General features: G+C 36.8%; 1 protein-coding gene across 3 annotated transcripts in view; it reads right to left on the bottom strand.

Annotated features, from left to right (window-relative positions):
• The window catches only part of KCNIP4 (potassium voltage-gated channel interacting protein 4), a 1,258,052-nt gene that overhangs the window by 952,483 nt on the left and 278,871 nt on the right, over nucleotides 1–26,698 (bottom strand). The window contains exon 1 of one of the 3 annotated variants that reach the window (XM_043871386.1): nucleotides 18,049–18,436. The exons of the other annotated variants lie outside the window; for them this stretch is intronic. Coding sequence (XP_043727321.1) covers nucleotides 18,049–18,136 — 88 coding nt within the window. The 5' untranslated portion in view covers nucleotides 18,137–18,436. Of the gene's footprint in view, nucleotides 1–18,048; nucleotides 18,437–26,698 lie in introns of those variants that run through there. 3 annotated transcript variants of the gene reach the window in all.

Here is a 26,698-nt window from a genome sequence, read left to right on the forward strand (position 1 = left end):
ATGCTGTTGTTTTTTTTTAAATGAAAGATTTTAAAGAAAAAAAAAGAGAATTCTTTATTTAATATAACAATATTATTAGACTTTATTCCAAATCCTACATTCTAAAAATTTAACTTACACCTCTGGCAAAATTTTTTAAACATATTTGAGAAGTGCACTCTCTTTAAAATCATTATTCTAAGCTTGAGTCAGCAATTAGTACAGTACTAAAATACTGTATATACTGAACTAGCTAATGATAATAAACTATCCCCTTACATTATTCCAAGAAAATAGCCAACTTTAAAGACTTTTTTAAAACAGGTGACTTTAGCGTAAGTATTAAGCACTATCTAATCATTACTTAGGGCTTCCCTGGTGGCTTAGAGAGTAAAGCGTCCGCCCGCAATGCAGGAGACCCGGTTTCAATCCCTGAGTTGGGAAGATCTCCTGGAGAAGGAAGTGGCAACCCACTCCAGTATTTTTGCCTGGAAAATCCCATGGACGGAGGAGCCTGTGAGACTTCAGTCCATGGGGTCTCAAAGAGTCGGACACGACTGAATCATTACTTGATTAGAAAGTCCATCATTTCTAAGTGACTGAGTTGTAGTCAATGTCACAGAAGAATTAAGTTTTCATGAAAGCTAACCGACAAATTACTGTCCACATGCTTTTATAGTTTTGAAAATCTCAGCTCATTTTCAGATTGAAAGGCACTAGCATCTATTCTATGCCCTGCAGGAAGTATTCGAAAACATAGACAGAAATGAAGATAAAACTTCAGTTCAGTTGCTCAGTCGTGTCTGCCTCTTTGTGTCCTATCAAAATAAGACTGAATCTTCTAAACACTTTAGCATGAAAATTCTACCAACAAATCGGATTTAGAGTGAATATTAATGACTTGGCAGCAGAGGTCAAGTAATACAGCTTTTTGTTATACTCTTTGAGTTAAATCCACATCTAAATCTTTTCTTAGACTAGCAACCAGAAATGTGGCCCTGGCAGACATGGAAGCTCAGAGATCAAGCAAGATTTAGTGTATGTGTGTGTCTGTGTATGCACACCTGTGTACTTTTCTGTCTTTTCTAGAGGATCATGTGGGTGGTTGTGGTTTAGTAGCTAAGTCATGTCCAACTCTCGTGATCCCACGGACTGTAGCCTGCCAAGCTCCTCTGTCTATGGTATTTTCCAGGTGAGAATACTGGAGTGGGTTGCCATTTCCTTCTCCAGAGGATCTTCCTGACCCAGGACTTGAACCCTGGTCTCCTGCATTGTAGGCAGATTCTTTACCAACTGAGCTATGAGGGAAGCCCCTAGAGGATCATGGATCTGGTTTTTTCTACATGTAATTCATGTAAGCTTTCTGGAGGGTTAAATTGATCTGTATACTTCTGAGTAAAAGTAACTTTGAAGCAGTAATAGTGTATTGTGATTATTGGGGCAATTTAGTCCCTAATGGTTATGATGAGTGATTAATGTTCCCTAATTGTTTTGAATATTACATCTTGGGTGTTATCACTTTTGCAAATTATTTTAGAATGCAGAACAGCAGTATACTTAGCTCTTCCCAACCGTAATCTCCTTTATTGTACCTCTGAGAAATGAAGCTTGGATTGTGCATCCTTAACTAATAAATCAAGAACTGGAACATGTCTTCTTGCTCTTATCCCAGAGGTTTTCACCCTATCCTGCACCACCTGCATCTCCAGATATGACAGCCTTGGTCATGTCTGGAAAAATGTCTCTAATGCTTGGTTATCTGTGGACCCCATTCAGAGTTGTATAGCATCTGTGCTCTACCTACTACCTCCTTCATGAGTTTTACTGTATCTGTGTAGCCTCTGGATTGATGTTTTAAACACAAATCATTTTTAGTTACATAAATATATTGTAAAATATGAATTTAATTCTCACAAAATTATTATTTTGCCATAAATGGAAGAAATCCATAAAATATCTTCTAAACAAAATGAGGGGATAGTCTCAAAATTTAGATTTATCTTATTGTCTTGTTTTCTTGTTGAAATTGTAGAGTAACAAGTTTTGGCACAGTAATGAAGACATACTTGCAGTTAACTCAAAGATGTCCACTGATGATATAAAAATACTGAAATATAAAACAAAAAAGGTCAGATTCCTTATTATGTGTTCCAACCGCATTTTAATGCCAAGTTTGAGAGTCATGTAAAGTCAGCTTACATCTACCAATGTAAGTAACACACACTTGGAGGACATGTAAACTAGACGCTAAAGATAGAGAAAGGGGTTCCTAGCCTGAGAATGGAATTTTATCCTGAGTATGAACACTAAATTGAAAGGTAAATTTGGTCCAACAACAAAGATATACTGAGACAACTATGCCAAGAATCAAGGCACTCAATGAATTTGGCCTCCTGGGACCTCAGGTTCCTCTGCCAAATGAAGGGAGTGGATTGGAAAGTCACTGCCCCTCATTTCTGGACTCTGGAACTCATTGTCTTCACTGTCTCGTTTCATTATCAACATTTGTGACACTTCTGTCTATTAGTTCCCAGAGTTTGGGAACTTCTAACACATAAGAACCCCCCGTTTCACAAAGATAAACCAGGGCATGTGAAATGAATTCTATCATCTTACTAATTCAATCATCTGCCTATAAGCTTTAGAGTGGCATTTCCAAAGTCACATCATAACCTGGAGAAGTCATCCTCAAATTTTGTCTGGAAAATGACTCTTCTCTTGGAAATCCTAGTAAGGACCCTTAAGTACCTCTGTATTTTTTGTAAACAATGATTATTTTAGATGAACAGGAGATCCTCCTATCCTTTCCTCATTGCTGAGATATTTCATGCTTCTTTCAACTAGTCCAAATTCAGAATATAGCTATGTGTAAGAAATTCTGTCAACAGAAATATATTCATTCAAGGAATGCTATACTCCTTCACCTATAAATAAATCATCTCTGAGTCTGAGGTCTATTTTATGCTTTGTAACTTTTTATTTCTTAAAGATTTATAAGATAATATTGTACTCTATTCTATTTGAGTGTTTCAGATTTGGCCTTACTTATCACCACTTGCATTTGGGAAGATGGGGCTCAATAAACTTAGAATATATATGTTAGAAAGCAAACTTGCATAACTTTGGACATAGTGCATGAAATACTAGCATTTCTTTAAATATTCCAGCTGGGATTATATAATTAATATTGCAATCATACTTTATAACAATAAAGGATTATTTTTAAGGAAGAAGCAAATTTCTCTGTGAATATATATGACTGAGATGATTCAAGGGACATATAAGATTGAGTTAAATGTCTTTTTACCCATCAATCTTCCAAAATACATATTGAAAAAAAAATGACTCAAATAGGCTTAACAAAGATAATGGATATCTATAAAAGTACTTTAAAAATACAGTTGAGAATTAGATTATGAAAGTAACTCATAGAACAAAACAGAAAAGTAAAGATAAAGATTTTTCTTTGAACCAATAACTAATCAAATAAGTTGGAAATGCAGATTGGGAGTTTCTCAGGCCACTAACAGATTACCGATTGATCGTTTTCTCTTTCGAATCCATATTCTCAACATCACTCATCCAAAGGCTTAAGTTGTAAAAAGGCATCCGGCCTGACTCACTTGAAGAACTCTATTTTAACTCAAAGAATATATAATTAGAATACTAGTATTCTAGCACTTCAATATATTTTTAAAGCTGTTTGAAAACTACTATATTATCACAGAAGGTTCCTTTCTGGCACAGAAAATGGAAACGCTGCTCAATGTACTCATCATGCTCTTCAATCCACCTTTTGATTGCCCTTTTCTCTCCATTTCCAGGCCATCAGGATCTCTTGACTGTACCATCACAGTCATCTGCAGCCATCTGCCACCAAGTAGCCTTCTTAAAACACTGCCACGTGGTGGTACATCTCTATTCAAAGGCCTGCAGATTATGCTGTTTCACTGTAATATGTTCAAACCTTACAACTTCTCCCCAGTGCATATCCAGTCACTTCTCCCCAACACTTTGCTTCACTAACAATGCTGCCCAACGCCCACTTTGGCTTCCACTGCTATAATCCTGATTGGAGCAATCACTCTGTTTATATCCTTGACCACCTTCCACCTATTTCTGTTCTTGACTCTCCCTAGCAGGGGTCAGAGACTACTCTGGATGAGTCAGAGAGTAAATACTGCAGGCTTTGCAGGCCTAGCACTTTCGTGTGTGTGTGTGTGTGTGTGTGTGTGTGTGTGTGTGTGTGTGTGTGTGTGTGTGTGTGTGTGTGTGTGTGTGTGTGTGTGTGTGTGTGTGTGTGTGTGTGTGTGTGTGTGTGTGTGTGTGCGCGCGCAGGCCTAGCACTTTCCTGTGTGTGTGTGTGTGTGTGTGTGTGTGTGTGTGTGTGTGTGTGTGTGTGTGTGTGTGTGTGCGCGCGCGCGTGCGCACTCAGCCACTCAATCCTGTCCCACACTTTGCGACTCCATGGACTATAGCCCACCAGATTCCTCTCTCCATGAGATTCTTCAGGCAAGAATACTGGAGTAGGTTTGCATTTCCTTCTACAGGAGATCTTTCTGACCCAGGGTTCGAATCACATCTTCTGCATTGGCAGGTGGATTCCTTACCACTGAGCCACCTGGGAAGCCCTAGCAGTTTCCCTTACAACCACCCAACTCTACCATTATAATGTAAAAAAACAGCCATAGGCAGTGTGTAATGAATGAGCAAAATTCCACTAAATCTTTATTTTTGGATACTAAATTTGAATTTCACATAGTTTTCCTGAGTCATGAACTACTATTCTTGTGATGTTTTCTTTTCAATGACTTAATACAGAAACACTTCTTAGTTAATGGACCATACAAAAACAGGCAATGGGCTAGATTGATCTGTGGACTGGAGCTTACCAATTCCTATTCTATTGTATATCTCAAAAAAGCAACCAGTTGTTAACATGATTAAATTTAACTTCCACTCAATTCTGCCACGGCTCCCAGTTCCACTCAGAGCAAAGGTCCGGGTCTTCACAGTGGCCTATATAAAACTTTTATATTCTGATCTTTCTTCTCTGCCTTTATCTCCAATTACTCTAGCTACCCTCTGGTTTTGCTCTGCTCCAGCTAACTACCTTGCTTTTTATTCTTGAACACACACAACACAAGCCTGCCCCAGGGTCTTTGCACTGGCTAGTCTCTCTGCCTGGTATCTTTTTCCTCATATGTTTCCATGGAGTTCTTGTATGCTTTGAGATTTTGATCTAACATCATTCTCTCCAAGAGTCTATCCAGACCACTCAGTTTCAATTTTAACCACCTATTGTGTGTTGCCTGTGTTCTCCTAAAATTGATATACTGAAGCTCTAATGCCTAGTACTTCAGAATGTGGCTGTATTTGTAGATAACGCCTTTAGAGAGGTGATTCACTTAAATGAGGCCATTCGAGTGAAACCTAATCCAATTTGATTAGTATCTTTAGGAGACGAAATCTGGACACATAGGAAGATATCAGAGGCTTATCCTCAGAGGACAAAGGCCACGTGAGGACACAATGAGAAAGTGGCCATCTGCAAGCCCTGGAGAGAGTCCCCAAAAGAAACCAAACCTGCAAAAACCTTGATCTTAGACCCCCAGGCTCCACATATGTGAGAAAATATATTTCTCTTGTTTAAGCCACCAAATCTGTGATATTTTGTTATGGAAGTTGTAGCAAACTAACACACACCTTAACTTCCACAGCCCTCCCAAACCTACCCCACCTTGTTCTGTTTTTACCCCGAACACTTATCTTGCACTAACATACTATTTAATTAAAAAACTTAGCATGGTTATTACCATCTCCTTGCTACATGAGGGCAATGATCTTTCATTTACTGATGTATTCCAAATTCCCAGAATAGTGCCTACCAAAAAGGTAGGCACTTCACAAATATCTGCTGGATATAGGATATCTAACAACACATTATCTTGATACACCTCCTTCCTCTGTTTCTGTCTTCTTCTTGGAAAGGCCAAATTGCCAATTCAGCATCTCCAAATGCATAGCTACTAAAACCCAGTTCAAAGGCCACCACTGCTAACATTGCCTCTCTAGACACCAGCAAAAAAAAAAATGGACTCCCTCTTTGAATTCTAATACACAATCTGTACCTCTCTCCTGCTATTTCACAATTCAAGTCTGTAATAAGATTGTTATATATGTTTTAACTTCTCTACAAGCTTCTTTCTGGTGCGAGCTGGTATCTCACACATCTTCAAATTCCTCACCATACCCACTGAATGTGCACATGAAGTCAAAGCATAATAAATGTTTAGTGAACTTACTGCATGCATTATTATCACAAAAACATCTGCTACTGAACAATAACACTCTGGCAGGCTCTATCTTGTCTTCAAGTTATTTGCAAAATCAGCAAACCTGTATGAAGGTGGCACTGTCATTCCCTTTTACAGATGATGTCACTGAGCCTAAGAGAGGTAAAGTAATTTGCCCAAGGTCACCCTGCTAATGAGTGGTGAAGCCAGATTTCAAACACAGGTCTACAGTCTATAAAGGTCAAGACCGGAATTATACAGATTCACAAGCAGAAAGGAAAACAAAATGTTTACTTTGAAATAAAAATTTCAGTATCATGTTAAATGAAATGAAGGCAAAGGAAGGCATACCACGACCTAAATTCTTAGAGGCTTGAATGAACTGACTTCACATTTCCAAGGACTACTTTTCTTCTTCTGAATTCTAAGAAAGTAGTGGCTGTACACTTCTCAAGTTTATATAATGACTCAAATTTTAAAAATTCAAATTCATAATAGCATACCTTTCAGATGAATCTTATTTTCTTTGTAATGACTGAAGTCTTAAAACATAAACGAATGGGCTATATGAAATAAATATGACTTTCTTAAAGATAGAATTTTCATACCTATGCATACCTCCCATCACCTTATAAGATTTCATTAAGAATTTTAAAAATCAGCAAGATCTTAATACTGACTTCCGAAGTAGACAAGTTCTACTTTTCATTGTTGTTTTTAAACTCTATTATACTTCATACCCTAGGAAATAGGCAAGATGGGTACATACAATTATTAATTTTGGTTAGGAAAAAAAGGCTTTACTTACTACTTTTTAAAAATTTAAGGACTTTAGATTTATGAATTTTCAGCAAAAATATCTCTATTGCACATGTTAAAGCAATACACAAATGCCATTGCCTCTTTTTAGACAGAAGAGGATTTTTTATAAAAGAACAGTAAAGCATAATTAAGCAAAAGCTTTCAAGTATACAGCTCTTACATTTTATTATTTTTGAAGAATGTCTTTGAGTTACATATTTTATTTGCTTTTCAAAAAACTTAAATTGATATAAATGGAACACACTTTGACCTTTTCTGAGGAATTGAATACAACTGAATGATGTTAGTTGCTATACTTTACTCTGATATTTCAGTATTCACAGGGGCGGGATTGATGCTGAAGCTGAAGCTACAATACTCTGGCTACCTGATGCAAAGAACCAACTCACTGGAAAAGATCCTGATGCTGGGAAAGACTGAGGGCAGGAGGAGAAGCGGGCAACAGAGGATGAGATAGTTGGATGGCATCATCGATTCAATGGACATGAGTCTGAGCAAACTCTGGGAGATAGTAAAGGACAGGGAAGCCTGGTATGCCGCGGTCCGTGGGGTCACAAAGAGTGGACGTGACTCAGTAACCGAACAACAACAAAAGGGTTTCCCAGGTGATGCCAGCAGTGAAGAACCTCCCTGTCAGTGCAGGAGACGTAAGAGACATGGGTTTGATCCTTGGGTTGGGAAGATCCCCTGGAGGAGGACATGGCAACCCACTATAGTATTCTTGACTGGATAATTCCGTGGGCAGAGGAGCTTGGCTGGCTACAGTTCATAGGGTCTCAAGAGTCAGACAGGACTGAAGTGACTTAGCACGCACACATCAGTGTCCAAAACAGACAACTTGACTGAGTACTGATCCCGACTACTGTCCTAGATAATGCTGTCTTTAAAAAGTACCTGTTAGCAGCCTGAATTGGAATCACCCAATTCTTCTGATGAGGAAGCAAGTGTCATGGGAAGAATGTCAACTTGCTCAAGGTCACCTACCTAAATAACATGGTGCTAAGATTTAAGTTCAGGTCTTTTCCGCTGCCAAGACCAAGTATTTCTATCAGAGCAAGATATCACCATAGGTGCTTATCAAAATGTAAGGCTAAAAGAACAATGTCTTCTGGAATAGTAATGTAATGGACTAGTAACAGGACTAAACAGCTCCCACAATCTTGATAAAAATCACTCGAGTAACTCTGACCTTAACATTCTCTTCTGAAAATAAAGAAGTCAGACCTAAAGATTTTTATGATCCACTGAGATTTTACACATCAATGATCTAATAGCATATTCCAACACAACTATTTATATAAGTAGCATAATCTACATAATGTTTCTATTATTGTCATTGTGTTGTGCACTTTTCACTGTATTGAATTTGAACAAGCTTCTTAACCATTCAAGATCACAGACTAAGGCTTTACTTGGAGATGGGCTAGGAGGGCATCAATGGATGACACATTTGCATGTATTTGGGTATTTGCCCAGCAGTAGGCTATATAGTCTCCCTTAAGGAATCTTTATGAGACACAGCATAAAACTGATTTTTAAAGCCTTTTGTAGAACTGGCTTTATAGCTCTTTGAAGGCTTCTGACTTTTGTTTGGCTCGGAGAATTACAAAATGATTAGGAAACTCTTCTATGCATACCTTGAAATAAAATAGGCTCTATGTATTGCAAGGATGTATTGCAGAATAGAAGCACAACTGATTTGGTATGTTTTAAATCTCTTATCCTAACCTGGTAACTGTGCAAAGTGGAAATCTTTCCATTGTAGAGGTGGCAATATGGAGCTGGTGGTGGCAGTTTAGTCAAAACGCCGTGACCAACTCTTGCAACCCCTTGGACTGTAGCTCACCAGGCTCCTCTGTTCATGGAATTTCCCAGGTAAGAATACTAGAGTGGGTTGCCATTTCCTTCTCCAGGAGATCTTTCTGACCCAGGGATCAAACTAACATCTCTTGCATTGCAGATCACAGGCGGGTTCTTTACTGCTGAGCCACCAGCGAAGCCCCAATACTAAGCTAGGAGAACTTAAAACATTTTCAAACATATATGCAAACTGGAGAAGAAAACTGTAGCTACAAAACAGATCAGGTGAAATCCTGATTCTATATCTATATCTATCTATCTTGTTACAGTACATTCAAGGTGGTATTTTTTTGTTGTTGTTCTAGGAGGCTTATCATAGTTTCAGATTGAAAGAATCTAGAAATGTCTGTATTATTATTTTAAAAATATTAAAGTGCAATCATTACATATATACTATGTTCATTGTAGATATGAGAAAATACAAATACACATAACTTTATACATAAATCACCCGTAAGATATATTATTTTGAAACAAATGGGGAACTATACATTACCTACCCCTATCTTAAAATGTGTTGGTCTACCTCCTTTGTGTACAATTAAAGAGAATTCAGACTTGCAGGGTTCTGGATTATCTACAGCAGTTTCAATAATGGGAAGAAGTACTGGGCAGAGATAAGAAAGCAGAAGAACTACAGCAGAGATTAGAATGAGTAGCTGACATGGCTGAGATCAGAAGTGATAACAGGCAAACAATTACAAGCCTACCAACTTTGGGGAAGACACGTAGTGAAACAGAGCTCTAAGATGTTGTAGCTTTGTTCCCTAAAAAGTACCGGCATGCAATTTAGTCAAACACCCAATGACTACTTATCAAATATCTAGTATGTTCCAGGCATGATCTACACACTAGATTGCAACAAAGAACAAAATAAACAGGATCCTTTAAAAGAAGTTCACATTCCATATTTTTAGACAATTATAAATAAATATTTTAGATCATGGTCATTTCTGTGGAGAAAATGACCATATATCTGGTTTGTCGGGAACCACCTTGGTTTGTGCCCATATTCCTGCTGTGGATTATTAAAGTTGCCTCCTTTTACCCTCCAAAGTACCCCAGTTTTGGTCACCTTGTCTGTAAAAGAAATTTCAAAAAGGTGATATAAAAGAAAGTCATTGTAGGAGGGGTTATTTTGGATTGGATGATCAGGAAATGACTTAATAAGATAATGTTTGAGCTGAGAAAGTCATCACACAGGTCTTCAGAATGTGTCTGAGTTTGAGGACAGAGAACTCTATAATGAAAGAGAGATACAGTTTAGATCCTGCCAAATCTAGTTTTCTATCTTAGTCCCACCACATCCTGGATTTGGCTAGGTTCCCCATGGGATGCTCAAGTGGTATCATTTAAGTCCGATAATGTGAGTCAGGAACACATTAAATTATATTGAGAAAGAAACTGATACTTATTTATAATATCCTGCCACAAATCTATATTTTTGAACAGATATGCAATAAACACTGTGTAAGGGTAAATGCTAGATAATTAAATATCTTTATGTCACTTAGAAGACTCAGGTCTACTTGAAATACAACTCCAACACCAGACTCTATAAAATAATACAAGGTTGATGAGTAATTAAATGCCAAACAATGGAGGGTAGACAACTTGTACTATGAGAGCTTAAAAGGGAATGAAATCAGTGCATATCGGACAGTGGAGACAGATCTAAGAGGGTGGAGGAGAAACAGGATGTGAACAGGGGCTTAACTGATTCACTACCTAATCGCTCAGTAAGCCACAGAACCACTTGCCTGGACAAGGAACAGAACCTTCTGACGGGTTTTGCTGGTAGTTTTTGCAGCAATCTGGTACTGTGGGCAATTTAGCTTTTCAGCAAAACTTCCTTCTGAAAATAACCCCCCAGTTTCTCTCCTTCCCGGATGCTTTCTCACCTTCCTTGTTTGGTTCTCCTCTCATTGGCTTCTCTCTGTCTAATTTTTTCAGCAGAACATATTTTATAAGCTTAATGTCTCATCTAGGTTGCTCATTGTCCTCACCTCTCCTTGGCTAAAACCTCAAGAGACCTGCCCTCTTCTTTTGGAAATTTTAGCACATGTGGGTTTGTGGAGTTAACTGTCCTGCATTTATTTGCTGCCCTAGCAGAGTAATGTGGGGCAGGCAAGAATCACGAAGAAACAGCTTACAAAAACACAAGCTCCTAACCGCCACTTAATACAGTTTAGTTGAATCAATAAATGGCAAATATAGTTATTGAAAACTAACATAATAAAAGGCAATATTTTAAAATGCAGTCATTTTATTGGTTATTTTATATTTATTCCTAATTACCAGGCAGCATAATAATGATTAGGCATCCAATTACCTTTAGGGAAAATTTATTTTGAAAACAGAACATCCTATGGAAATCAGCCCAGTGATAATGAGAAAAGTTACCCATTTATTGAATGTTTGCCAGCAAGAGAAATATATGTAAGAATATCTCCATTTTACAGGGAGCCTGACCCTGCTCAGAGCAGCTGAATGACCTTCACAATGGTAGCAAAAAGGAGAGAGCTGCAAGTCCAACACCAGGTTCCTAACTCTTCCCCTAAGCATGCCGCTGCTCTCCAGAAGCACAGCTGGAGGTTGACCAGAGAACAGCTCTCCTGGAAACACATTCTAAGAATTATTATTTTTTGTTTTAATGTAATATAGTCATTAAGACTATGATGAAACATTAGAGGAAGTAAAACAGAGCCAGAGAGTGAGCCAGACATGAGATACATGAACAAGGATGTCAAATGATGGAATGCCTTCCATGAGTTAACACTTCTAAGCAAAACTTGGCATAGTTCTTCTCCTCCTTCCTTGGCCCCTCATTCAGTTCTCCTGACTCACTCTCCCTGTAAATAATAATTAGTCAGCCCTCCTCACCTATTAATATATGTTGATCTGCTGCAGAGTCCTATGAATTCACCTTTTAAACATATATACACTAATATATCTAAAACAGATAACTAATAAGAACCTACCATACAGGGAACTCTAATCAATATTCTGTAATAATCTATATGCAAAAAGAAACTAAAGAAGTATGGAAATGTGTATAATTGATTCACTTTCCTATACATCTGAAACCAACACAATATGGTACATCAACTCTACTCCAATAAAAATTAATTTAAAAAAGTAAAGTGAACACTGGTCCCACATAAAGAATATCTTGAGACATTTTTATGGTATTAAAGTATCTTTATCAGTTAGAAGAAATGGAGAATAGTAGGCACAGAGCAACTGTTTGCAAAGAATGATCAAAACTACTTTGTCAAATTTTTTGGCATACACTAAAAACAAATCAATGTTGATTTCCATCATGGGCAGTTGGACTTTGCCTTCTTACACAAAAGAGGACAGTTCCTCATAGCTTAATCCCTTCCCTGCAAACCCACAATGTATCCCCCTGCTGGAATAAGAAGTTTGGAATGAACATATACTTTATGAAAAGAAAATCCATTATTGTGCTCAGCAAGCACCAACCATAACCATACCATCCTGGGGGTGTAATACCATCTCCCTCTAAGACAAACATCACATTGACTTCATGTGTCATTTAACATGGCTGATCATGTTGACATCTCCTCAAAAAACACAGTCCATTTGTTTAAAGGTATAGGTTTATGTTACTTCTAAAGTTTAAGAGACACGGAGAAATTTTGGACAGAAGCTATATGGTCAAAGTAAATAATAAACAACTATAGTGAAAGATGTGTTAGATTGACAGGAATCTTACGAGTCACCCCAAGGATATAAGCTTTCTTGAGCCTCTTTCAATATCTTTTGTGGGGCAACAACATGACCAATGTTAGTAACTTTAAACAAAGAAAGCCTTGCCAGTGGTAGTGGGTGAATATAAAATAATAAATATGGCCAGGCACATATTTCTCCTACTTAGAATAGTTTTCCCACTAGTTTCTAGGATGGGATCAGCCAATGGAAGCACAAGCAACAATCTGAAGATTGGAGAAAGACCAGCAATTTTTTTTTTCCTGTGTTCCCTTCCTGTCAGGTCACCACGGGTTGGCTGGGTCCCTGGACTAAAGGCCACCTCTCCTGTCAAGCAGCCTTCTGCCCACAGATTCCCTCTCACAGCTTCAGAAACATTTTCCGTCCCCTGGCCCTTCAGCCACTCATTGTCTCTCCAGTATCCTACCTCCCCTCGTTGATTTCCTTACTTTGCCCACACACATGGCCCCTTCATTAAATTATTTTTTTGAGGTTTCTTTCCTGCCAGGAACATAACTGATACATATCATAATCAATGTATAATATCCTCAACAGCCTGTGTGATGATATTTCAATATTTCTTTGCATTTTTCAATGAGGCACTGATATATAACTTTTAAAGCTGTGGCTCAGATGTCTCTGATTACCTTAACCAATAGGGGCAAATACTGCTCCTTCTATGAATGTGAGCTCTTCCCTTGAGACCACATGATTAATTTTGTCCGTGAGTCAAAAAATGCATTTTAAGAGTTTAACACGACTATGACTATAAAATCAGATCATTGACTACTTTGAAGTTCTCACAATGATCAAAACAATCTCCTTTTTGGAAGTCTTCAAGTCCTACAAGTCTTACCTAATGTACTAACTAAGTGATAAAGAACCTAAAATACAAAGTTATCATTAATATGTAGATTTTCTTAAGAAATGAAAGGGGTAACCAATATTCTGCATATATGGGTGGTTTACCCATTGAACATAGGGATCCTCTAACCAGATCTGGCAAGAATGGCAGAATTTGAGATTAGGCAAGAAGCTGCAGCCTTCAAAATATCCCATAAAATCAACTTTATTAACAGAGGCCAAAATATTTCTTCTGACAAAAAGTTTAAAATGTAAACCCTAACTAGGAAAAGCAACACAATTACATACATTCTTTGACAGTCAAGAAAAACATCGTCCTTTGCTTTCTTCTCACTTGAGTTCAGGTTTCAACAGAAGTTCAAGAAAATTGAACAAAAATTGATGGCATTATGTGTGTATTTAAATAATGCAAATTTTACACAGTGCTATAAAAAATATGATCTCCCTTTATCAGCAAAGTTTGAATGAATTAAAAAATATAAATGTAATCAAGAGTAGCATAATTTCAAAGCAGCCAGGCCAAGTGAATATGAACTGTTTATTCAACTGTCACATGTCAGGGCCATGTGAACTGTGAAATAAAAACTCTTGTCACCTTGCCAGGAAGAAATTTGAGTTTTATGAATTTTTAATTATGTGACATTTTCAGGAACGCATCCTTTGCATAATATGCATCAGATGAAAACAGGGATTAAAAAAAAATGAGGTCAGAGGGGACTGAAAACATGATTCTGTGATTTGTAATCAGGAGGGAAAAGACGGAAGTGTGCATAGTAGCTAGAAACAGGTTTTCTTAAGTGTATTATTTGGCTAAATATCACCCTTTATTTTCTCTTCACACTTTAAAAATGTAACATAAAAAAAGCAAAACTCTAAATCTTTAAACCACTAGCTTTGTGAATGGCTTGATCCACTTTTCCTTCAACAATGATAAGACTGAAAGCAGCTCAATGCCTATCTGTAAAACAAACTGTTTCTCTCTCTTTAAAGTCCTCTGCTTGACGAAATGGTGAATGCTTATGTCATGCTTTTAGTAATATAATTTTATTATACCTGAAATACTGTAACCTACTACTTAAACAGCAATTCAAAGTTTAACAATTAAACTTTGAACATTGAATTAAGCAATTCAATGTTTTGGTTTGAACTGCCTTTGTTACCCTTAGGTGGAGAGTTGAACTTCATCACACCTGTAGCCTGTCATCTTGAAGCCTGAAACAGAATTCCAGGCAAGAGCCACCTCACACGTATGTTTTGGGAATTTCTGCTAATAGAAAAATGTGTTCAGGTCTTGAGTTTTCAAGAAAACTACGTGTAGAGTACTGATGTGCCCAAACAACCTCCCCAAAAGAACCATAAAACATTCCAATATTAAATTTCACACATATATAAGAAACAATTTAAAATTCAGTATCTGTAATATTATTTACCCTTTTAAATGGTTCAGCATTTATATGACAGGGTGTTTTTTGGATTCCTATAGTATACAAATTGCCCATCAATAGAGTTAAGTCTCATACTAATAGACTAAAATCTTCATAAATCATCTCCACTTCTTTAGATGCACAGAAACATATTGGTTATTGTGAGACTCTTCTAGATTAGAATATAATACTGTACAAGAAGATGGAGGTCTTAAATTGAAAACAAATTAGGATAACTGATCCTGTATCACATCTTACTACACTGAACATGGTAGCCACTAACTTTTAATATTTTCATATGGATTTCTGGGGTTTATTATATACAAAAGAATCATTTAAAATTCTTATATTTTTCATAATAAGTAAGGCCAATACATGTGTTTATAAAATCCATTCTTTGGCAAATGATTCGCCATGACAAAAATATGTAAAAAGTTTCTGGTAAAGTGAAAGCATCTTATCTGGACAAACCTTTATTACTGAATTGCACTCTTTAACAAAGAATATTTTTTAAAATGATTCACTGATTTTGAATTATTTATTTGTAAGCCATCCCAGGCACTGCCAAAGTTGTATGAAAATCTCCCAGAAAAGGAAACTGCTTTCCTCTAACTTGTGATAACACTAATAAGACACATCAAAGGAGAGTTTGTGTCCGTGAAAATTTCCTTGCTCTTCAAATTTTCTGTTTGTATAAAGGCATGGGCATTTTGATATCAAATGAAAGGCAACTGCCAGCAATACAGGTTATGTATTATAGAAGTAACCTGTTTCCAAATGCAAACCAAAATCACTATTTCATTAGATCACATCTTCAATTTAAGAAGTGAAGATAAAGGACTTGTTGTAAAATGAAAAAAAAAAAAGAAAAATCATCCAAGGCATATTCATATCTTTTTAAATTTTTGATAACTACAAAGACATATGCTGATTGTTCAGGATACAATTAACAACTGCTTGCATATCCAACCTTAAAGCAAAATTCTTAAACTAATTCAACTCTGCTTCCTACTTCTTCATTAATTACTAGCTAAGGGACTTGGAAGTGCTCTAATGAATTTTACATTAGATTCTGCAATATGAACAGTGTATATTATCACAGCATCTAGTAAATGCATAAACTGGCTTTTCCAAGTTTCATCTTGAGCAGTTGTAAAGATTCTAGCTAGATTTTTACAACGTTTAGTATTAGACACTGTGCTGAAAAGAATTTTTACAAGAAACAAGTTGATGTAATCACATTCCCCAGGTCATAAATCTAACTTACTACTTTATAATAATCTATTTCTCAAAGTTCTTATGTTTTTCTCCTGTGGTTCAGAAAGAAGAGAAGAAATTCTACCTATATTGATTTCTAAATATGCATTAAATAGGCTTAAAATATTTCTGCTATACTAGCTTTCCATAAATTTCATATTATAAATTACCACGCAGTCATTAGCCAACCACTAGATTTTGGATTCAATGCTTACGGTTTATGATGTCACAACCATCTACCATCTTCATAAAATTCTTTGAAATCAGAGTTTCATAAAACTACTCAAACAGACTGAGCAAGAAAAGGCAGAGCACTGAACACAAATCCAGTTAAGAAACAGGTAGAACCTTAAAATCACCTTATCAAAGTACATACTATGGAAAGCTTGCTTTTATAAAATATTTCTCTAATTTTATAGCAAGATGAAAGACCCCCTATTGAGCACTGTTCAATAAGACACGGTCTCATAAATGGCACATCACCCGTAACTGAATGTTCACAGCAAATACATTGATACCATTGATCACAATAGACATGATACAGCAAAGTCATATTGCGACTAAGAATAGAAGTGTAAAAACTGGGTAAAAAATACAACAGAGCTCCCAGTTCACCAAAGGCAGGTACAGACTCTCAGTGATTACTCTTAAAAGTGTCAAAAGCCAACACAATTTTCACTGCTTAAAGCTCAGCATCTGATAACAATCTGTTAAAAATATTTATGAATATTTAATAATGCTCTCAGAAATCATTTGATTTTCACAGTTACCCCCTTAAAACTGTTTTTCCTGATCAGATTGTCAACATAATTATATATGCAGTTCTGCTATTCACCATAGGAGTACTTTCTAAAGAAAATGCTCAAGTTCATCTTTCAACCTTGCACCATGGTGTATAGGTATTTTTACTAACTCCTCTTTCTCATCATTTAGATTTAAGAAGATAAATGTAAGTTGAAAAAATAAAGCTAACAATAGTTCTTCATGGCCAGAATCAAAGAGTGGTATTATATCAACTCAGCTTTGCTCCGCATAAGTTTGACGGTCCATTAAAAATACCTATTATCAAAGGCAAAGTAGTTTTGGTCCCACCTGTCACTATCTTAATGACAGTATTGCCTAGGAATTTCATGGGCAGCAAAACTGCTGGTTTAGGCTAATCATTTTGGAACATCTTAAAAATATTTTCTATCAACACTTAGATTTAAATAGAGTTTCTATTTCAATCGTGCAAGTTGTTAAACATTAAAATCCACTGCAATGAAACAAATATCAAAGCTCTCATGGACATTATACTCTTCAGCTGTTTTCACATGTTGCAAGGAATCCAGAAATCCAAAAGAAATGTCCTTAACTCTTTCACTGCTAAGCTCTACAATCAAGTGCTAGAAATGATCTATAGATTATAATAATCAAAGAGTTCTAGAGAATTTCCAAATACCTGCAGGGAGACCAGTTTTGTGATTTTTCAGCAAACTGCAGCAAGCAGGAGAGAGGGAAAAACCCCTCACACAATCATGCTTTAAAAAAAAAAAAAATCTTCCTATTCTGCAGACACTGCTTTCTTAGATTGAAGCACATTTAACAGCGACACTGCCAAAAAGACATAAAAGATATATCCACAGATTCCAGTTCTATCCCCAAATTAAAGCTGCACTGCACACATTTTTAGAAACGTGAAACACTTACGACTGTATTTTATTGACAACATTAAAAATAAACACAACACAGAAATAGTGAGCCTTTCCTCTTTCATTTCAACTTCGGTACCATGCTCTATCAGCCTCTATTTAAAAAAAAAAAAAAGTCATTACCTGTATGAAGAGAACCTGTTAATAGTCTGAGAAGGTACTGGGCAAATTTCAATATTTCACGTTTACATCGTTTTCTACAGCCACTCATCTTAAGCAACAAGGTATTCCTCTGAGAAGAGCCAGAAGTCTTTGCCAATAAAAAAAAAAAAAAAGACAGTCTCTGAGGGAAAACTTCTGTCTCAGTTTATGTCACAGACTGCCTTACAACTCCTGTGGAATTAGCTGTTAGTGCCTGAATCAGAAATTCCTTTAAAAAGCTAGAGAAGCCGGATCCAGCCAGCACAGTAACAGGCTGGTGAGAAAGGGCTGCTTCTTGGTTTGGTCACCAAGTTCTCTGTGGCAACAGATAGGCTGCCGCTTCCCACTTGTAGTAAGCCACTGTGGCTCAGCTCAGCGTCCCCTCGCCAGCAGCAATCGCAACCTCACAGACCATTCAGAGGGAGGCGGGGCCTGTGATGCCAGCTCATCAATGAATCAGCATGTAAGCAGGTGAGGGGACAGATGACAGGTCACTGGGGCTGAAACCCTTGGGATATCAGTAGAGGGAGCTTGCTAATGCAACTGAGCCTGCTGGAGAGGGATCTCAAGTCCAAGACTGTGCAAAATGATCCCCACTCCCTGCAGAAAGGCAACTAGGAAAGCATGCTGTTCAAGGTCAGACACCAGACAATTCCCTGATACAGTGTTAACCAGATTCAGAAAGCCTAAATGGTGAAAAGGCTCATTTGAGAAGCTGACCCTGATGCTAAACAAGCAGAGTTGAAGATTTACCACCAAACAGAGACAAAGTCCCTTTGTCACTGATAAACATATTCTACTTCATGGGCACAGGGTTGAAAAATAAGCTGTTACCTAAATTTGGCTGTGTTTTCTGCACTGTCCAGGCTCAGGGATTTGAAAATTGGGGGGGGGGGGGGGGAAATCACTGTTTATTTTAAAATACAATAGACTGGAAATCAAAACTCCTAAGCCCTTATGCTTGCATTCATGCAGCAGAGCTCCAACACTAATTTACTGCATTATCCTAAAAGAAAGACTGCCTCAGTTTCCTCACATTTGTAAAGGCAAAATGCAACTTGCTAGCTCCTTACCAATTGTACTTAATAGTGAGAACAGTTGTGACAGCTCACAATTCTCACAAAGTACTTTTTTCTTAAAGACGGTGTTACAAAGGTAGGAAGTTGCTATGAAAGCTAGAAAACTACAGGCTTATTTTCTTTGAATGTGCAGTTTAGGGGATATTTTGTTGTTGCTTCTCATTCCCGATTGCCCTGAGCAGTTTCTAGGATTTGTTCTGCACTCTAATTTACATTCTCATGGTGTTTGCTTATTTATTTGTTTTTGCTTGTCATGTGTATGTATGTGTGTGTGTATATATATATGTACATGTATATATATATATATATGTATATATAATCTCCTTGGTATTTAGTATCTGTGAACGTGCATCCTCTATATTACACAGGCCATTTTTTTCCGATAATTGTCATAATTCTACTTGGAACTAATACTTCACAACAATACTACACATGAAATGATATCCTTCTACAATAAAGAAAGTAGTCCTGGAACCATAGACATAACCAGATTTAGTAGTAACTCACTCTCTTCTATAGCTCTCCCACAGTCCCACCAGAGACTCAGTGATAGAATCATCTGAATGAGATAATGAAGCATGCTTTCCAAGAATTTTCAGAACTTTAGTTGAAAGTATCTGAGATTGTTTAAAAAAGGATAGGTTTATACACAAAAGTTATCAATATACTTTATTTAAAGTTCTTTCTCCCAGGCATTTGCCATGAGTGTTAGTATCCCAAAGTTTGAAAGAAGCAGAAGAAATATACAATTGTAGTTCTATGGCTGGGGCTAATTATTTTAAAGCCCCACTTTTTTATCTATAAAATGGGTAATAGGACACTTTGTTCATTTGTTGGAAAGTTAGATATGGTAGGGACTTCCCTGGTGGCCCAGTGGCTAAGACTCCATGCCCTAACATAGGGGGCCTAGGTTCCATCCCTGGTCAGGGAACAAGATCCCATGTGCTGTAACTAGGAGTTCATATCCCACAACTAAAGATCCTGCATGCTGCAATGAAGATCCAAGATTCCAAGTACTGCAACTAAGACCTGGAACAGTCAAATAAATAAATCAAATAAGTATATTTTTTAAATGATATAATGTAGATGGCATTAAGCACAGCGCTTTCATTCATTTACACAGAAGTTATGTATTGAGTACTTGTTATGATCTGTACATGGTTTTAGACTTCTAGGTGCTGGAGACACAGCAGGAATGAAGAAAGGCAAAGCTTCTGCATACAGAGTTTACACCTCAGATCATAAACAACAAATTAACAAAGAGTAAATAAGGAAATATCACATATGAATGAATGCTGTGGAGACTGTTCAAACCAGTTTAACAAAATAGAAAGTGAGTAGTATGTATACAAAATTTGAGATATATTTTTCAATTAACTCGTTCACTTAAACATAACTATTTAAAAGAAGAATTTCACTACAAAGCCTTCAGATATCAAAGGATAATAGGAAAATACTACATATAACTCTATAAACATAAATTTGCAAATGTAGGTGAAATAGTCTAAAAATAAAGCTACCCAACAGGAAATAGTTTGAACAGCCCTAAATTGTTAAGTAAATTGAATTTACAATTTAAAAAGTCCCCCAAAAAGAAATCTTCAGACCACATTGTTTCCTTGGAGAATTCTACCAAAAATTTGAAGAATAATTAACATAAAGTCTCCAAAATATCTTCAAGAAAATAGAAAGGAGGTAACAGTTGCTAATTCATTTTATGAACTCAGTATTAGCCTAATAAAGACAATACCAAAAAAGGAAACTAGAGACAAATATCTCTCATTAATATAGACTCAAAAATCCTTAATAAACATTAAGAAAATAATTCAGCAATATATAAAAAGAATTATCTGCCACAACCAAGTAGGGTTCAGTCTAGGCTATGAAAGTGAAAGACAGAATTAACAAGGAAAAAATAATCAAAGTAATTTACTGAATTAAAAGACAAAAGGAAAAAAAAGTCATAGTCATATCTATTGATTTAGAAATAATATGTAACAAATTTAACATGCATTCATAATAAAAAAAAAACTCAATGAAATAGGAATAGAGGGCAACTTTTATAACTTAATAAAGCACATATGTCTATAAAAACCTACTAGTCACATTATACTTAATGATGAGGGACTGAATGAAATAAAATTATCCTATTGGAGAATGGCATGATTGTCTACATAGAAAATACAGGAAAAAAATCTTAAAAAAAAAAAAAACAACTCCTAGAATGAATAGTGAGTTTAGCAAGGTCACAGGATGCTAGCTAAAAATTAGCTGTACTACTGAGAAGTCATTTATACTAGCAACAAACATGGATGCTGAAAATGAAGACATGGTACCCTTAACAATGGCTCAAAAAATGAATGCTGAGGTTTAAATCTAACAAAACATGTAGCAAATGTGTATGCCCAAAATTGTAAAACCTCTGCTGAAGGAAATAAAATATTTAAATAAACAGAGAGACACGTGTTCATGCATTATAGCATTCAACATAGTAAAGATGCCAATTCTTCCCAAACTGATACACAGGTTCAACACATTTCCAATAAAATATGAACAAGATTATTTTTAATACAAAAAAGATCATATGGATTATATGGAAAGAAAAAGGAACTTAGAATAGCTGAAACAATTTTTAAAAGAAGATTAAGTCTTGAGATAATTCTACCTGATTTCAAAAGTTATGCAGTTTCACTAACCAAGACTATAATATAGGCAGAGAAATGGGCACATAGTCCTATGGGACAGAACAGAAAACCTAGAAATAAATCTACACAATTATCCACAACTGATTTTTGACGAAGATGCCAAGAGAAAATCAATGTAGGATAGAGAGCTTGCCAACAGGTGGTGCTGGGGCAACTGGACATCTACAGGCGAAAGCTTCACCAAGATCTCACATCTTATACAAATATTAGCTCACAATGGATCACAGAATTAAATGTAAAACTATAAAAGTTTAAGGAAAAGTAGAAAATATCTACAATTTGGGACTAGGCAAAGATCTTTTTTAGGCTTGACACTAAAATCATTATCTATAAAAGAGAAATTTCTAAGCTAGATATCATTAAATTTAGAAACTCTCGGTCATTTCAGATTTCATTAAGAGGATGAAAACACAAGCTCCAGAGTGGGAGAAGATATTTGCAAACCACATTTCTGACAAGATATCTGACTACTATTTGGACAAAATGTATAAAGAATGTACAAAATTCAACAGTAAGAAGCATACAACCCAGTTAGAACATGAACAAAAGACATGAAGACATATCATCAAAAAAAGATATATGAATGGCAACAGAGCACAGGAAGTGATGCTTGATACCATTAGTCATTATCGAAATGCAAAACAAAACTACCGTGAGGCATTATTACAAATCCGATGTGTAACGGCTACAGTGAAAAACTACTGTCAAGACCAAAGGCTGGTCAGGATTCGTAGATACTGGACCATTCACACACAGCTGGTGGGAATGCAGAATGGCACAGCCACTCTGAAAAACTGTGTGGTAGCTTTTTTAAAAAAATATTCTAAACATATTTCAGACATTTCACTCAGCAACTGCACTCCTGAGCATTTACCCCAAAGCAATGAAAATATATGTTTAGACAAAAATCCTTACATAAATGCTTATAGCATTTTTGCCAGCCCCAAACTGGAAATAATCTATAAACAAACAGTGGAACACCCATACCAGCAAGAAAAAAGGAATGAACTATTGGTATCCACAGCCTGGATGAATCTCAAGAAGATTATGCCGACCAAAAAAAAAAAAAAAAGCCAATCTAAAAAGGTTACATATTGCATGATTACATGTATGCAACATTCTCGAAATGACAAATTATAAAAATGGATGACAGATTAGTGGATACCAAAGAGTAAGAAAAGGGTAGGGGTCAGAGGGAAGTGAATGTGCAAATGATACATGCTGATGAAAATCACGTTAACTGACATTGATTATTGTCAATGTCAATATCCTAGTTGTGATATCTGCTAGAGTTTTATAAGATGTCACCATGGGGACAAACTACTTTGCCATGGATCTCTCTGTATCATTTCTTACAATTAATTGCTACAAATTTACAATTATCTCAAATTAAATAGTTCACCTAAACATTAAATTTAAACATTTAGATACCTTTTTAACATATATTATACATTACTATTTTAGGTTCTGAATATACACAACCAAACAAAACCAGTGATTCATGGAGCTTACATTATAATGGGGCTCAAATGGTAAAGAATCTGCCTGCAATCCCTTGGTCAGGAAGATCCCCTGGAGAAGGAAATGGCAACCCAGTCCAGTATTCTTGCTGGCAGAATTCCATGGACAGAAGAGCCTGGCAGACTACACTCCATGGGGTCACAAATAGTTGGACACGACTGAGCAACTAACTCACACACACACACACACACACACACACACACACATTATAATGGTGTGGGGGAGACAGTAGAATTGGGCAAGGAGAATTGAATATGCTAAATGGAGGGAGGGACTGGTGGTGCAAGTAAAATGGGGTGATCATTGAATCCTCATTGATGTGATATTTGAGCAAAGATTTGAAGAGGGTCAAAAGGGAGCCACGTGAATACCCTACACATATGGGTACCTTCTCAGTACCTGTATCTTTCTGCAACCTCTGAACAGTCAGTTAATATACTCTGCAAGTCACTCTGTTAGGGAACTTTCTTGAAATCAGCCTTTATGTCTCATCTCTGATGTTAAAGCACAGAGCACCATCTGACCAATTTTTCCTCTAGGAAAGGCAACTGTAAATCACCAGTTTTGTTGGTGAATCCACTGCCTATGTCTATTTACTGTTGGGAGTATGTAAGAAAAATATTGTTGCTTAATGCTATCCTCAGGAACACACGAAACATAATTAGATAAAATAAATACAAAACGTCACAGAGCATTAGAAAGGAAAAAAGAAAAGTGTTCTTAATTATCAGCTAATTTGGGTTAATATAACCATTACCTCCCACAATATCAATAACCAAGGTTGCACATTCAAAACCAACAGATGTCCTGAATGTTTCAGAAGTGCTTGAGTAAAAGCTACCGTTATTTACAGAGAAATGTGAGCAAACTTTAAAAACAGCTCACAAGGGCTCAAGGACTTTCTAGATGAACAAACTAGTTAACACTTACAGCATGTGGTACAGAGGGTACTAAAGCTTCTTGCGGTTTAGATAGTTAAATTTAATTGAAAGGCAAGTGGTATATCATGTAGTAGAAACCAAACATCTTAAGATGACAGATGACTCCACAGCAAACCACTGGTCTTGTTAAGTTACAGGGAAATGTGAAAGTACAGGCTCATTTCAAGATGCATCTCTCCTAGCTACATGTTGGAATTTTATTTATTTTTCTGAACAGCTCTTCTTGAGAAGCCCATGTTCAGGTAAAGCAAGTCTTAAATACACTTGGGTGACCCTCACTGATCCTTAAAATTGAAAAATAAACATGATTGATTGGTTAAGGGAAAAATGTTGGCTTTACTTCAAGGAAGAGAGAACCCAGTGATTCCCAAGAAGACTTATGCCCCAGTGAAGTTTTTCCCCAAATGCTGCTCCCCTCAATACATCTTGGTGCAGTCGGTGTTTCTCAGTGGGAATAGACATTGTTATGCTTTTCAAATTGTCACAAGTTGCAAATTAAACATGTGCAGCTTAAAAATAGCTCACCATGGGGCTGCAGAGAGAAGCAGAGCAGAGCCTTGCGGCAAAGTCACAGGTTTTGAAAGTGGGTCTTGATAAAATATTAGACTAGCTAGTTGTCCATTAGAGAGGACTGTGCCAATGCTGGGGCCATTATTATTCCAGAAACATCGTTATCTGCCTACTTCAATGAATACAGAGCATATCAACACACTATAACTTTTGCATCAACTTTGGAAACAGCTTTGAGAATACAAAGCATGCCAAATCAAACATGCTGGCCAGAAATATACCCATTTCATGCGTCCAGGGCTAAACCAACAACAATAAAAAACCCACAGAATTAGTATTCTAGGTAGTACCTAGATAATATAATAATACACTAAATTATCCATAATTTGGGCTTCCCAGGTTGTGCTAGTGGTAAAGAACCTGCCTGCCAATGCAGGAAACATAAGAGATGTGGGTTCAATCCCTGGGTTGGGAAGATCCACTGGAGAAGGGAATGGAAACCCACTCCAGTATTCGTCCCTGGAAAATTTAATGGTCAGAAGAGCCTGGCGGGTTACAGTCCATAGGGCAGCAAAAAGTCGGACATGACTGAGCACACATACACACATACATAATTTACCACCATACAATGAGACCAAAACTACCAACAGATATGAGAATTCTGCATCACACTGGAATATAAAGGAGGCGATACACTACAAATATTTACATGCAAATAAATCCATAAAAGTATGCATTTAAGACAAATTACGGTTTGTCTTAAAAACCCAGACAGCTGAGTTTCCAGCTATTTTTTGTCTTGTTTTTAAGAGGGAGAGCCATAATTTTTCATACATGAGACTTGAGAGGTAAGTATAAAATTGTTTATGACATACTTTAGGGAAACAGTCCACTGTAAATATGTGCCAGCCAGAGCTGAGTGAGGACTCCCTCACTGGGGCTCCATCCACCCAGAGCCCTGTCTGAAAGCCTGATTATTATTATTATTGTCACGGGAGCTGGGAATAGATGTGTTTTGCTGTTGGAGAGCCCTGAAAGTTCGAGTCAGAGGCATGTGCCTTACTTCAAAGAAAATAAAAGCACACTAAAGAGTCCTCATCAGCAGAGACACGGCTGAGGACGTGGGCACGGAAACAGGTTTCTGGGTCAACATGTAGAACTTGGAAGGCGGGTAGACTGAGGTGCTAACTGCATGAAAGTTGCTACTTTCTCAGCCACAGATTTACTCCCAGATTATAAAAAGGACAACGTGACGAGTCCCAAGGCCCATTATTTCACAAGTTAGACTGAAAAGTACGAGCTGGAAAAAATTTATATTAGCTTCTTTTCTTTATGATAGATTCCAGCACCACCACCACCATACACAGACACAGACACAGACATAGACACAGACACACACACACACACACACACCTGCCCCAGAGTTTCTAATGGGCCATACAGAGTAAGGAAAGGGAAAGTTTTAGTCGCTCAGTCACGTCCCATTCATTGCGAACCTATAGACTATAGCCCTCCAGGCTTCTGTGTCCATGGGATTTTCTAGGCAAGAATACTGGAGTGGGTAGCAATTTCCTCCTCCAGGGGATCTTCCCAACCTAGGGGTTGAACCTGGGTCTCCCGCATTGCAGGAAGATTCTTTACCATCTAGCCACCAGGGAAGCCCATAGAGTAAGGAACTGGGTTCTAATTTAGCACTGGAATTAAACATCAAGTTATTTACTTTTACTCAAACTCATTTTACTATTTTTTTTCATTTTTTTTCTTTTTTTTCATTTTACTATTAAGCAGCTGTGTAATCTCTGGCTGAACAGAGATTATAAAAGATAAATACATCTTTTATATGTTGAGAATATAAAACAATATCCTGCAAGCATGT

The sequence above is a fragment of the Cervus elaphus genome, chromosome 17 (genome assembly GCF_910594005.1).
Source record: "Cervus elaphus chromosome 17, mCerEla1.1, whole genome shotgun sequence".
NCBI classification, from domain to species: Eukaryota; Metazoa; Chordata; class Mammalia; order Artiodactyla; family Cervidae; genus Cervus; species Cervus elaphus.